This window comes from Lampris incognitus, chromosome 3 (assembly GCF_029633865.1).
Source record: "Lampris incognitus isolate fLamInc1 chromosome 3, fLamInc1.hap2, whole genome shotgun sequence".
Taxonomy (NCBI): domain Eukaryota; kingdom Metazoa; phylum Chordata; class Actinopteri; order Lampriformes; family Lampridae; genus Lampris; species Lampris incognitus.
The window spans coordinates 68,616,233-68,630,545 of record NC_079213.1 but is presented as its reverse complement, the minus strand read 5'-3'; the positions used below and the strand labels follow the sequence as shown (position 1 = coordinate 68,630,545).

The following is a 14,313-nucleotide window of genomic DNA, read 5'->3' as shown; positions in this document are numbered from 1 at the left end:
CAATTGGCACAATTCTGACGGGGTAGCAACTTCGCAATTTTCTGGGGGAGCATGTCCCGGACCCCCCTACAGCCCCCCCCATATAAAACTCTCTCTTACGCCATTGAAGATACAATTACTTGACTTGTGAGGAAGACGTACCAAATAAAAGGAGATACGAAAGGAGTGAGGATGGAGGAGGCTGCTTTGACCGGGTTTAAAAAAAATTTTTTTATTCAATATCAGAAATACAAAATACATAGTAAAAGGAACAACAAACAACGCCAGAGGTTACAAAGTTTAACACAGTTATAATGAAGGGGTGCTGTATGTGTATATATAAAAATTAATGTTACATTTGGAGCATAAATTTGTTTTCGCAGCTTTTCTATTGCGCGGCTTTGACCGAGTATTAAAACGAAAACTCGACCTGTGACGTAATCAACAAGCGACGAGCAATCGGAATTGTTTCCGTAAAACGAAGCCTGGATGAAACTTAATGGTCGTTTTGCAAACGGGGTAAATATTTATGATCATATCTTATCTGTCTTTATGATCATGCTTCCCCCCCCTTTACTTAGATAATCTGAGAACGATGTTACCGCTGTTCATTTGTTCTCGTAGGGCTCAGGTTTTCCAGCCAAAGTCGAGAAAACATGTCCAGTCGCCGCTTTGTTTCAGGTCTTGTTTTGGTCGCCTGGCTAACCGTGTTAGCCTAGAGGGCGAAAATTGTCTACAAATGTCTTTTTGGCATATCACGGATTTAGACTTTACTCCAGCAAAGTGACTCATGTTAAAATCGGTAGCTGGAATACCATGAACTCGTCAGACGAACACGATTAACGAGGCCCAGGTAGTGAAATTTAAACGTGCTCTTTCCACGACGGCGCGAAGTATTTCAAGTGTTGCCGAAGTAATGACGGCAGATACAGCAACGAAATGTAGAATTATCGTAGTTGTAACGCCTGTAGACGAGGTCCGCTAATCGACCCTGCCGAATTCAACTTCTAAGTGATTAAGATGGGTATCCACTTAATTGACGTTAACTGGTTAATTTTGTTTAACGCAGTTTGTTTAATTAGGTTAGTTTGGTTTAAATTGTCTCCCTCTCTCTCTGCCTCTTTTTCTTCTCGTTCAGATGACGAGGCTGCGGTGCTGTTATTACCTCAGAGATCAGCATCCACTGAGACATACATCTCCCTCTTTCTAGTTACAGTACTCTATGGTTTAACAAAGGAACTTTAGGGCAACTTTCCCGCAACGGAGGACTTTGAGCCTGCAGATGAAAAGGCTAGGGCACAGTGTAGACGTTTACCTGGAAAAAAAGTAATCGACGTTACCTGGGGAGGAGTAGGTTGAGCAACAAAACCACGAGCTGAACAGGGGAGACGGGGGATAGTTGCAGGGACTGTCAGGGGATGGGGTAGGGGAGCAAGAGGAGAGAGAGCCATGGTTCACAGCGGCTCTGCACATCCAATGCCAACAACACCATCAGCATCACCCCATCTGACAGCTCCTGCTCCAGCACCACCTCTGCAAGCCCCACTTCCCCTAGCTCAGCCCCTTCCAAATCCAACAGATGAGAGCCTAACACAGACCCCTGACAAACTCCTTACCCCCGCCTTTACCTCGAACTCAGTCTCTATTCAGTCCTCTATCACAACCTCATCCCAGACTCTAACCTTAACCTCAGCCAAGGCACAAAGCACTAACTGGAGCCCAACATTAGACCAGTCTGGTACACACATCCCAACCCCCTCTGAGATCATCATCAATGGGCGTTCTTCGGGTAGGAAGCGGACACCTAAAGTCTGTGACTGCTGCGGTCCAAACAGCAAAGGACACAATGTCAAGACTCCACCAATTAGAATTGCTGGTGGGGGGGGCAGAGCAAGAGGAAGGGGTCGAGGGATGGGGAGGGGGAGGGGGAGAGACGTCAGTGAGCAGCAGTTGATAAGGATCAAGAACTTTGAGGTGACAGAGGAGGAAGTGGACGATGATAGATTTCGGGTAGCAGCAGTCGACCATAAAGGTGTCAAATTAGGACCCACCGCTGACCTACCAATGCCATTCCCCTTAAACGAAGCACTAATTAAGGAATGTGCTGCTGAGGAGATGGTAGGCATCCAGAAGAATGAGGAGGTGATGGAGGTTCATGGTGGAACTGTGATGAGGAATTGGGATGGCAGCGCCCGGGTATTGGAAATGAGGTTGGGTGGAACAAGGGGAAGGGGAGCATCACTTGGGGAATTCAAAAGAAGCGACAGGAAAGGAGTGGTAAGCGCTACTGGTAGCTCAGATATGGAGCTCAGATATTTCAGTGTTGGGAGGCTCATCAGCTCTAAGACCGAGGGCCAAGCTGAGTCTGTGTCACTGCAGGAGGAGGAGGAGAAGGCTGAGATGGAGCAGGGTGAAAACACCTGCATTACCGTGGCTGCGTCCTCACCTGGGAATGGGGATATGATAAATCTATGTGAAGCAGGGACAATAGGAGAAGGTGAGGAGATTGGTGTCAAGACTGACGCTGGAGTGACTGAACACATGTCTGGGGAAAAAACTGCTGAGTCGGACAATGGTGCGGGTTCTGATGCTCAGCTAGGCTGTTCTGAGGACTCAGGCTTGGCCATGCAGGTGGACCAGCCCCCTGACAGAACAGTACTAGTGCCTTTGCTAGAAATTCTGTCCAACGGAAACAGTAGCCCACCAACCGACCAGGACCATGGATCCGTTTCTACAGGGGAGCAGACGTTCTATCCGGCTGTCTTTACCACACCTCCTCAGGATGCTATTGTGGTGGACAGCACACAACACTGTTGGGCATTAAAAGACCACAGACTGTATTGCCTACCTGGAACCTGGGAGGAGGTGGTAAATGACAATGAGGAACATGGGGAGGGGGGAGAGTTGGGGAGTAAAGGTTCTGACGAGACAAAAAGATGCCATTCAGACAGACAGTTGGATGGACATACTCAGGATGAAGAGAGCTTGCAGCAGCTTATTGAGATTGTCCATGGTAAGATGTGTTTTAGAGCTATTTGTTTCCAATACAAATCAAGATTGCACATGGCTGGACTATGAAAAAATAATTTCAAACATTGCTTTCTTTATTCCTGTCATATGTTCATGGCCACATGAGCAGTGATGAAACACAATTGAATAACTTCTGCTGTGGGAGTATGTGTTCCAGTGGCGTGAATAGAGATGTAGGGCAGGACAAGCCACAGGAGCTGCTTCACTGTGCTTTGGGATGGGCCTAATGTGTCAGCCAGTTACTAGCTCTGTCAAAGAAAAAGCAACTCCTTTTCCCATTAATAAGTGTTTTCTAGGTAGTTAAAGAGAATTATTACTGAAGTGGTATCCAAAAGTTTCACAGACACTTAAGATGAGTTAAGAGCTGGTGACAGAGAGCCATGTCGTGGATGAGGTTACATAATTTTCATGTTCATCAAAGCCATCAGACCTCTGGATTGGGATATTTGCATTCAGGAAAAGATAATTATCAACACATTCAAAATGCTTCCCCTGTCTGTTAACAACTTTGTATATAATGTTAAGTTGACCCAATGTATGCCGGGGAAAATTTTAGTTTAAGTCAATTCAGCTTAATCTATGTGTGTGGAATAGTGCATTGGCCTTGTACAATAGTTTGCAACTTTGAATTTAGTTGTTGCTAATGCTTCAGAAATTTTAGTAACGGGTTGTTTAATGTTCATTTTTAGAATCAAACTAGTACTTATTTTTGGAAGTACCTTTTTTTTTAAGTTATCAATCCATTACATGCAATCTGTCAGTAATGGATTTCTTTCTCTGTCAGAATTTCTGGAGAGTTTCTATGTGAAGTATGGAAGTTTCATTCCTCTCAGCGAGTCAGATGTTTTGGAGCACTTGAAGAAGACAGGCTATTGGGACCTCAGCAACAGGCTAGTGAACACACACACACACACACACACACACACACACACACACACACACACACACACACACACACACACACACACACACACACACACACACACACAACCTTTCTGTACTCCTCTTGCTGATCCACATATTACATCCACTATTATACAATTACGTTTGGCCTTAAGAGCTGACGTAAGGGCCATTTCACACCTGAAAATCCAAACCAAGGTTCATGTTTTTGATAAATTGTATACATTTGATCCGGTTAGTTTTGGTTTCACATTGCAATTATGCGGCCCATTAAAGAACTTTACTTGACATACCTACGTCCTGTTGTCAGTCATCGACAATGTGGGCTGCGTCTCCCTATACTTGGTTTTTAGACGGGCGTGCGTCTGACGTCGTCATATTGTCAATTCATCAGGTAGCCTTTTACTGCCGTTTGAATTAATGCAGCAAAATGAATGAACAGATTCATTTTGCTGACACTATAATAATATTATGGCATTAATACCAGAAGCACCAACTTCAGTCGGATGTTTTGGAGCACTTGAAGAAGACAGGGTATTGGGACCTCACCAACAGACACACGAGAACTAATTTGAATCCATTATTTGGAGTAGCTGGATAGTGTAGGCTTCAACATGAGACAGGGTTTTGCAGTCTGTAGCTCATGTCTGGTACATATGTCAATGCAGCCATTCGCTGAGTAAATGTTATAGGGCAGTCTCTTCCTCGTTGACGGGCTCACTAATATCAAACCATACCACATGTTGGCACTACGATGCCGCAGGTTTTTTACATAAGTAACCCCTCAGTCTTATATACTCAATGCCAGTGATATGTATAATTTGAGGTGGATTATTAGAATATGTTTGGTCCATTCATAGTATTGGTCTAAAGAAAAAACTGATTTTCAGAGTTGACGAGACCGTTTGGCCCAAATCCAGTAATACTAAATCCTAGATATTACGTGAGAGCACATCTCTACAAACACCAAAACCATCACACAGGTAGTGGCGGTTACTAAAGCAATAAGGTTAAGGAATGCACAAGTCTGTTAAAGACTCACATAACATTTATTGAATCTGAATCCTGTATCCAGTCTCCTTATTGAATCCAAATCCATTTGAATCCCGTATCAAATTTTTGGTAAATGTTTAAAAAAAGCAACTTATTTTTGATTGCCGATCAACCATTTTGTCTCAAGTGAATGAAATTAAGCATACCGCCTGTGTGAGCATAGATGTACCTGCATGACGTAAAGATTTAATCACCTTTTTACTCTAATTTTATATGTGGGTTTTATTATGCCACATAAACCAATGGCAGTTGTAAAGGTCTGTTTTTTTAGGGGGAGGGGATTTCAGTTCGAGATTCGTTTAACTCTGACCTTACTGAATCCAGATATTTTATCTACTCAGACATTTCCAAAACAGAACCAGCTATCTAACCCCAACCCTAGACTCATACACATATTCATTAAGCAAGCCAGCCATTGTTATTCCATGCACTGGGCTTTCTATTTCTGTATCGCAGTTACTTGATTGATATTCTCTCCCTTGCTTGTTGTTCTGCTATGTGGGCTGTGTTCTGTTTAGGAAGCTGGACATACCAGGTGAGGTTAGACGGTACAGGGCAGGGCTGGCCTCTGCTCCAGTTGCAGGCTTTATGGTGACATATAACAAACAAACCCTGAGCCTGGAGGACCTCAGCACACTGGAGGAGCAAAACTGGCTTAATGACCAGGTATGGGGGGAGGGGATGTGCCATGACATGGGTGGAAAGAGGTGATCTTTGCAGGTGCTGCGACAGACTAACGTATTCTCACTCTTTCTGCTCAGATTATCAACATGTATGGAGAACTCATTATGGCCACACATCAAAAGGTGAGGGACTTTAGATATGTGTGGGTGTGTGCGTTGACTGGTGTTTTTCTATTACTAAACATTTTCATGTACTTCTCAAGATACAGATAGGACTTTGCAAATCTTAGAGCTTTACAAGATAGACTATATATTCTGATAAATGGGTTTTAAAATACTGCAGTTACTGCTTGAGTTCTGAGTGCAGACCATTATCATTCTGTGGAATGAAATTTAAGGTACAAACTCCAATTCCAATGAAGTTGGGACGTTGTGTAAACATAAATAAAAACAGAATACAATGATTTGCAAATCCTTTTCGACCTATATTCAATTGGATACACTACAAAGACAAGGTATTTAATGTTCAAACTGATTAACTTTATTGTTTTTTTGCAAATATTCACTCATTTTGAATTTGATGCCTGCAACACGTTCCAAAGAAGCTGGGACAGGGGCATGTTCACCACTGTGTTACATCACCTTTCCCTTTAACAACACTCAATAAGCATTTGGGAACTGAGGACACTAATTGTTGAAGCTTTGTAGGTGGAATTCTTTCCCATTCTTGCTTGACGTTCGACTTCAGTTGCTCAACAGTCCGGGGTCCCCGTTGTCGTATTTTGCGCTTCATAATGCGCCACGCATTTTCATTTGGAGACAGGTCTGGACTGCAGGCAGGCCAGTCTAGTACCCGCACTCTTTTACTATGAAGCCACGCTGTTGTAACACGTGCAGAATGTGGCTTGGCATTGTCTTGCTGAAATAAGCAGGGACGTCCCTGAAAAAGACGTCGCTTGGATGGCAGCATATGTTGCTCCAAAACCTGTATGTACCTTTCAGCATTAATGGTGCCTTCACAGATGTGCAAGTTACCCATGATGCCATGGGCACTAACACACCATCACAGATGCTGGCTTTTGAACTTTGCACTGATAACAATCTGGATGGTCCTTTTCCTCTTTAGCCCGGAGGACACGATGTCCATGATTTCCAAAAACAATTTGAAATGTGGCTCGTCAGACCACAGCACACTTTTCCACTTTGCGTCAGTCCATCTCAGATGAGCTCAGGCCCAGAGAAGCCGGCGATGTTTCTGGGTGTTGTTGATATATGGCTTTCACTTTGCATGGTAGAGTTTTAACTTGCACTTGTAGATGTAGCGACGAACTGCGTTAACTGACAATGGTTTTCCCAAGTGTTCCTGAGCCCACGTGGTAATATCCTTTACAGAATGATGTCGGTTTTTAATGCAGTGCCGCTTGAGGGATCAAAGGTCATGGGCATTCAATGTTGGTTTTCAGCCTTGCCGCCTGCGTGCAGAGATTTCTCCGGATTCTCTGAATCTTTTGGTGATATTATGGACTGTATATGATGAAATCCCTAGATTCCTTGCAATTGTACGTTGAGAAACGTTGTTCTTAAACTGTTAGACTATTTGCTCATGCAGTTGTTCACAAAGTGGTGAACCTCGCCCCATCCTTGCTTGTGAACGACTGAGCCTTTTGGGGATGCTCCTTTTATACCCAATCATGACACTCACCTGTTTCCAATTAACCTGTTCACCTGTGGAATGTTCCAAACAGGTGTTTTTTGAGTGTTCCTCAACTTTCCCAGTCTTTTGTTGCCCCTGTCTCAGCTTCTTTGGAACGTGTTGCAGGCATCAAATTCAAAATGAGCAAATATTTGCAAAAAAACAAAACAAAGTTCATCAGTTTGAACATTAAATATCTTGTCTTTGTAGTGTATTCAATTGAATATAGGTTGAAAAGAATTTGCAAATCATTGTATTCTGTTTTTATTCACGTTTTACACAACGTCCCAACTTCATTGGAATTGGGGTTTGTAGTTGATACACAGCATATTTGCTGATATACGCCATTTTCGGACACCTTCGGTAGATATCAGTCAGCTGGTCGGCTGCCAGTGTGAGCCAAGTCTCTCAATGTGTCACTGGCCTTCAAAATATACAAAAACTACTCACGGTATTCATATGTTCATGAGAAATCAGGAAAAGTCAGTAAATTTAAGGGGCACCATGGTAGCTCACCTGGTACAGCGCGTACCACATAAGGCTGAGTCCTTACCACAGCAGCCTGGGTTCGAATCCAGCTCAGGCCCTTTGCTGCATGTCATCCCCTGTCTCTCTTGCAATTATCACTATCCAATAAAAGCGGAAAATGCAAAAAAAAAAAAAAGTCAAGTAAATTTGAAATTCCAGGCACTGGAAATGTTTTGGGAAATTCATGGAAGTCTGACTGTAAGCAGTATCAAGTATGGTAAAATGCATAAATCAAGGATTCAAGGAAGGGAGCGAGCCAGCCAGCAGCCCAAAGTGAAGATGACGGGGAATAGACCTCTGACACCCAACCACTGTCTTGCTCTCCCTCCCTCAAAATATTTGCCCAAAGGACCAGTTGTGACTACCACTTGTTCAGCAATAATAAAATTGGTTTTTTTATGGATAAAAAAAAAAACTAAATTAAAGGTAACAGCTGGTGGAACCATTAAGGGGGCTTTAAAATGTCCATTGTGTGTGTGTGTGTGTGTATGCATGCAACTGTTCTAATATACATACGCCTCTGCTGGTTAGCTTTTGTATCAGTTAGTTAGCGATCTTGTTGACAGAATGCCGGACAAGTGCAGTTTCAACAGTCGTTGGCTTAAAATGGACAAAATATGGCTTATAGAAAATGTTGACAGTAGATTCATAAACAGTGTTGACGCACACCTTTTCGGCGGAAACTATAATTAAGTTAAAGGTTCTGGAGAAGTCATGGAAAAATCATTGAAAACCATTGCTGGAGAGTGTGAACGCTGCTCTCAGCTGGCGCAGCTCCTGTGTTTTTAAACGCAGAAATCTTGCGATTTAGCAACGCCTGCTACTAATTACTTGCCATGCCTCAGGATAACCAAAAATATTACACATAGATCCTTTAACAAGTTCCTGTTGGATGACTTAAGGTGATTTGTGCTCATGTATTTCAAATCTCTTGCAGGTCCATTTTTTCAACAGCTTTTTCCACAAGCAGTTGGTTGCCAAGGGTTACGACGGTGTGAAGAGATGGACTAAGAAAGTAAGGATGGACGTAGAACCAAGAAATTGCATGCTAGGTCAATGGTCATAGTAAGAATCTTTTGTACATTTTGCATCAGGCAATTATGAATGTAGCATACTAAATATGGAAGTATTGTTGGCATGTGATGTCTTCAACTGTAAATGTTGTGTCAGGCAGATCTCAAAAGGTGGCATTTCCTGGTAGAGATACTGTCACGTGAAACTTGCTGATCTTTGTTTGTTTTAGGTGGACCTATTTTCCAAGCAGCTGTTGTTGGTTCCCATCCATCTGGAGATCCACTGGTCCCTCATCACTGTTGAGATCGCAACAAAAACCATTAGTTACTATGACAGCCAGGGCATTGTCATCAGATACAACATAGATGCAAGTACATTCTAAGCTGGTTTGGTATCCTCCCCCAGAGAAAGTGCAATGATTGGTCAATGATGTTGGACAATAATATAGCTAGCTGTTTGGCCTTAGAAAAATGGCACAGAGATTAAATCGCCAAAATGTCCAACAAAAAAAACCCAAACTTCTCTTTTCTTCCAGCCCGGGCTTTCTATTTTCCCTTAAGTTCATTTTGGGAAGTGTGCAACAGTGAATTAAAGAAAAATGGAAGGGGATTACATTTGAACCCTAATTCAAAAAAGTGATTAAATGCTTGGAAAACAGCCCTATTTTTTGTTCCGTCAACATATTGTGCATAGTTAAAAATACATCACAGATTTTTCAGAAGCCAGTTGTCTTCACTCATTTGTTATGCAAATGTGTGTTTCACGTCTGTATTTTGATTCAGACTTCAAATATTATGTTGTAATTTTATAGCCTGGCCTAATGTTAGTATGCCCACTGCCAATATCTGTGTGGTACATTTTGTGCAATATTTATTTTTATCATAATTCAAGCAAATATTTCTAGATAATGTTCTCATTCCATCACGTTTTTTGTAAATGGTTTGTGCGTGTGCATGTCCTTCATTTGTGTCTCTTACATTTCAAGTTTCAATGTAACCCTGTGCCATCTGTAATTATGTCCCCATCCATCAGAGCATTCAGAAGTACCTAGAGTCTGAGGCCAGAGAGAAGAAACAGACAGCCTACCAGAAAGGCTGGAAGATGGTTTCCATCAAGGTATATCCTAACCCTAACAGTCCAGCCATAACTCTTGCTATGGCAGTTAATCTTGATCCTAAACCTGTCAAAGCCTTTTTGAATGGTCATAATGAAGATACTTGAAGTACCACAACAGTATGGGCACTTCAATCAGGTGTAAGCTTCAGCCACGCTAAAATACTTTTGTATTGGTGAAGCCCAGATACCAAGAACTAACTAGCATGTTTGTGCTTTCTTCATACTGACATTTTGTTGGTCAGACTAATTACATAATGTAAAAAAAATAGGTAAAAAACGCCATTATGTTTAAAAGTCCATTCCTGGGAGCTCAGACAAATTTAAATGGGATTTTCTTAAAATCTGATTTGCTGACTGATCCGTTGTCTCTCTAGGGCATTCCTCAGCAGAAAAATGATAGTGACTGCGGAGTGTTTGTCTTGGAGGTGAGACATTTCTTTCCATTATTTATTTTCTTCTCCCATTTTGGCTCCTTTGCCCCCCCCCCCCGTTTCCTTTTCTGTCCAATCTTTCCTGAGACAAAATAAACTTTAATATGATATGGGATTTGTTGTACAACTTGATAGACCTTGACAGTCCTACTGTCTTGAGTTTCAGCACGAGTGTGATAATTGCTCAGACTGATGACAAGGGAGATAAACACAGAAGCTTCTAATATATCCTTGTTTGTTTTTTCAGCAGCACCTGCAGAAAAAGCAAACTCAAATTCTCATGAGCCAAAATGCACACCACTGTTGCTGGAATTAGCATTCAGTTTCAGAACAGAGTCCAACAGTATGTAAACATCAGTTTCAGTTTCAAAGCAGCTGTGTATTAACTTACCTCAATATTTGTTTGTGTCCGTGTGTCAGTATTGCCGCCGTCTCTCAGTGAAGCAGCCTATGCAATTCAGCCAAGAGGACATGCCTCGTATCCGCAAGAGGATCTACAAGGAACTGTGTGACTGTTGCCTCAATGACTGATAGCTTGATTAATGTCTACCTGATGCCCTGAACTCTGAGTGACCACCTGGCATAGGCAGGGCATTGACAGTCTGTCCAACACTGTCTGACCGCATGTTCTAGAGGCAGCTTGCCTCAAGGTATGCTGACTAGCTGTTACACAAACAACCTTGTCTGACAGCCTGTTTAACTGGCAGCGTGTAACACCAGAAGTCGCCCTTTGTAGAGTACCTGTTCGACCAACTGACCAACTCCAGAGTGGCTGGTCTCAGGCGGAAATCCTAACAGGCTTTAGGAGGCCCGTTTTCTACATAAAATACAACACCCTAAAAAAAAAAAAACTACTGACATGGCCCTCTACCAACTCTGAGTGCTGAACCGATTCAGTTTCCCGAGGTCATTGGTTCACTTTTATTTGCCACATTTGGCATCCCCGTTGGAATCGAACCAAATGCTTCCAAGGAGAGGTGACGTGTGGGTGCTATGGAATGACTGCAGATGGGATGCTATTTGAAAGCCAAGTGCAAAGTTTGTTCCGGCCCACTCAAGCTCAGATAGTTGTACAAGAACATCCTGCTGGCCCATACTAATAAAACAGTGACTGTCCTGCTTTCTGACCTTGTAAATGGGGGGCATTTTAAATAGACCTTACCTGAGTGGAAGACTCACCTTCTGGATTATCGTTGACCATTGAAAACAAACGTTGTTTGTAAATGGAGTGGTCTATGCCTCAAGTGGGCCACTTTCAAACAAGTGACGTGCTGGTTTGTTTTTAGCTACTGCTGGACTTAACTAAGCCAGAAGTTGCATGCATATGCAGTATTGCGTATTGCAGCTATGCCTTTTTCTTTTTTTTTTTTAATATATTTTCTTTCAATCAGTGGACCAACTCTTCACTTTTAACTTGAAGGTTTGGATTGTTTTGATCTGTTGACCTGCGGTTTGCTGGTCTAGAGCTCAAGTGTTCTCAGTTTGAATTGAATGTACCGACCACAGATTCCTCCTGGCTACCTTGCAGGTAGCAGTGAGACTGACAGCGTACAAGCCACAAGTCAATAGCACTTAGGCATGTGCTCCAACCGGACAAGATTTTCCAGTTGTTTGTCATCAGAGCTTTGGCGGCTGGGGTTTGCGTCTTTTCCCATTAGGTTCATTTCAGTATTTGTATTTTGCTATTTCCTGTTTTCTTCAAATCAAGTCCAGTTTTGCACAAGCACTCAAACCTTTTTTTCTGTTAAAAAAAAAGTTTCCCATTTTGGTCAATAAGTTATGTTTGGCTGCAAAGCTAGCTGCTGATGTGAAGCATTTGAGCAAATTACTGTAGAGCGTACTGTAAAGGTCTGTTGCATCATGTGGTTACAATTACATACAAGTAGAAAGTGTTTTTTTTTCAGTGTCACAGCTTACTTTTTCTTTTGCCCCCCCCCCACAATTGTACCAGTCTGCAGCCCTGCCAATCCCGGGAGGGCTGCAGACTACCACATGTCGCCTCTGATACATGTGGAGTCATCAGCCGCTTCTTGTCACCTGTCAGCGAGGAGTTTCATCAGGGGGACGTAGCGTGTAGGAGGATCCCGCTATGCCCCCCAATCCCCCCCTCCCGAAAAGGCACCCCGACCAACCAGAGGAGTCACCAGTGCAGCGACCAGGACATATACTCACATCCAGCTTCCCACCCGCACACAGCCAATTGTGTCTGTAGGGAAGCCAATTGTGTCTGTAGGGATGCCTGACCAAGCCGGAGGTAACATGGGGATTCGAATCGGCGAACCCCATGTTGGTAGGCAACGGAATAGACCGCTACGCCACCCGGACGCCTTACAGCTTACTTTCTAAACATAACTCACCAAAAAATCTGTTTGACCCTTTACCATATAACAAAGTTGATATCTGGGGGCATCCAGGTAGCATGGCGGTCTATTCCGTTGCCTACCAACACGGGGGATTGCCAGTTCGAATCCCCTTGTTACTCCGGCTTGGTCGGGCATCCCTATAGACACAATTGGCCGTGTCTGCGGGTGGTAAGCTGGCTGTGGGTATGTGTTCTGGTCACTGCACTAGCGCCTCCTCTGGTCGGCCGAGGTGCCTGTTCAGGGGAGAAGGGGAATTGGGGGGGGAATAACGTGATGCTCCCACGTGCCATGTCCCCCTGGTAAAACTCCTCACTATCAGGTGAAAAGAAGCGGCTGGTGACTCCACACATGTGTCTGAGGAGGCATGCGGCAGTCTGCAGCCCTCCCCGGATCAGCAGAGGGGATGGAGCAGCAACCAGGATGGCTCGGAAGAATGGGGTAATTGGACGGATACAATTAGGAAGAAAAACAAAAAAAGTTGATGATGTCTGATCCCTGAAGAGTAAAGGAAAAAAAAAAAAGGTTTTCTGCTCTTGTGTAATGAAATTTAAGAGTGGTCAAGACCTGCGTTATTTTGGTCAAAGTAGATAAATCTTATTCAGTTATGCCCATGAGTGATTTTGTTGTTGTGTTCTCTAATATTTTATCACAATTGCATTGTAGTTATCATGGCCAATTCAGGCTCACTGACTTAAACCCACAGCTGTTCCTCGACTGTTTTTATTGTTATTAAAGGGTCAACCCAGTTTAGGATTTCGCTGCAGAGTTTTTAATCAAAGTTTTGAATGAGTGGTACCCTAGTGTGACTACACCAGACATAGCATGCTGCAGACATAGCCATGCTGCTACGAGCAAAGGGTGAGTCCGGGTCACGAAAAAAGGATTTATCTTCTGTTTCTCACCGATAGCACATGGGTTTGGAACAGAAGATGGTTGGAATGAGCATTTTAACTATCTTGCAACAAATCTAATCCTCTTCTGTTACAAACTGATTCCCTAAGTCTATTTCATCTTATTCATCCATCCATCCAAATGGCCATTCAATTACGGTTCTCCGAAATTCAAGAAAGGATGCACTGGTTGACAAAAACGTTGCTATATATAGACAGATGGGTGACAAATTAAAGGAAAAACCAATATAAAGGGGCTTAATAAGATGCTGGGCCACCTCAAGCCTCAAGAACAGCTTCAGTGCTCCTTGTCGTAGAGTCTACAAGTCTCTGAACTCTACTGGAAGGATGAACACCATTCTTCCAAAAGATATTCCCTCATTTGGTGTTTTGCTGATGGTGGTGGAGAGCGCTGCCTAACATGTCAGTCCAGAAATCTCCCATAGGTGTTCAGCTGGGTTGAGATCTGGGACCTCATGTGTCAATCGTTATTATGGGCAAATTTTTGCGTACACACCCATGGAATTTTTTAGCCCTCAAGATTGTCTGGCAGCCAGCAGCAAAGCATGATGGTTATTTGTAATTCCTCCCTCCTAACATCTATTGTCTACCTCTTGCAACGAGCAATCACCCAGGGCTGCAAAGACATCTGTGTTAGCCAAACAGTGTCTAAATTCAGGGGTTACCCAG

The 14,313-nt window shown here is 43.1% G+C and overlaps 1 protein-coding gene across 1 annotated transcript; it reads left to right on the top strand.

Moving 5' to 3' along the window:
- Positions 1-439: 439 nt before the first annotated feature.
- Positions 440-12,455, top strand: LOC130109800 (uncharacterized). Its single transcript, XM_056276775.1, has 10 exons — positions 440-498; positions 1,118-2,992; positions 3,794-3,903; positions 5,488-5,631; positions 5,727-5,771; positions 8,747-8,824; positions 9,053-9,190; positions 9,856-9,939; positions 10,314-10,364; positions 10,791-12,455. Exons 2-10 carry the CDS (start codon positions 1,429-1,431, stop codon positions 10,899-10,901), a joined length of 2,325 nt encoding a protein of 774 aa, XP_056132750.1. The 5' UTR covers positions 440-498; positions 1,118-1,428; the 3' UTR covers positions 10,902-12,455.
- The last annotated feature ends 1,858 nt before the right edge of the window (positions 12,456-14,313 follow it).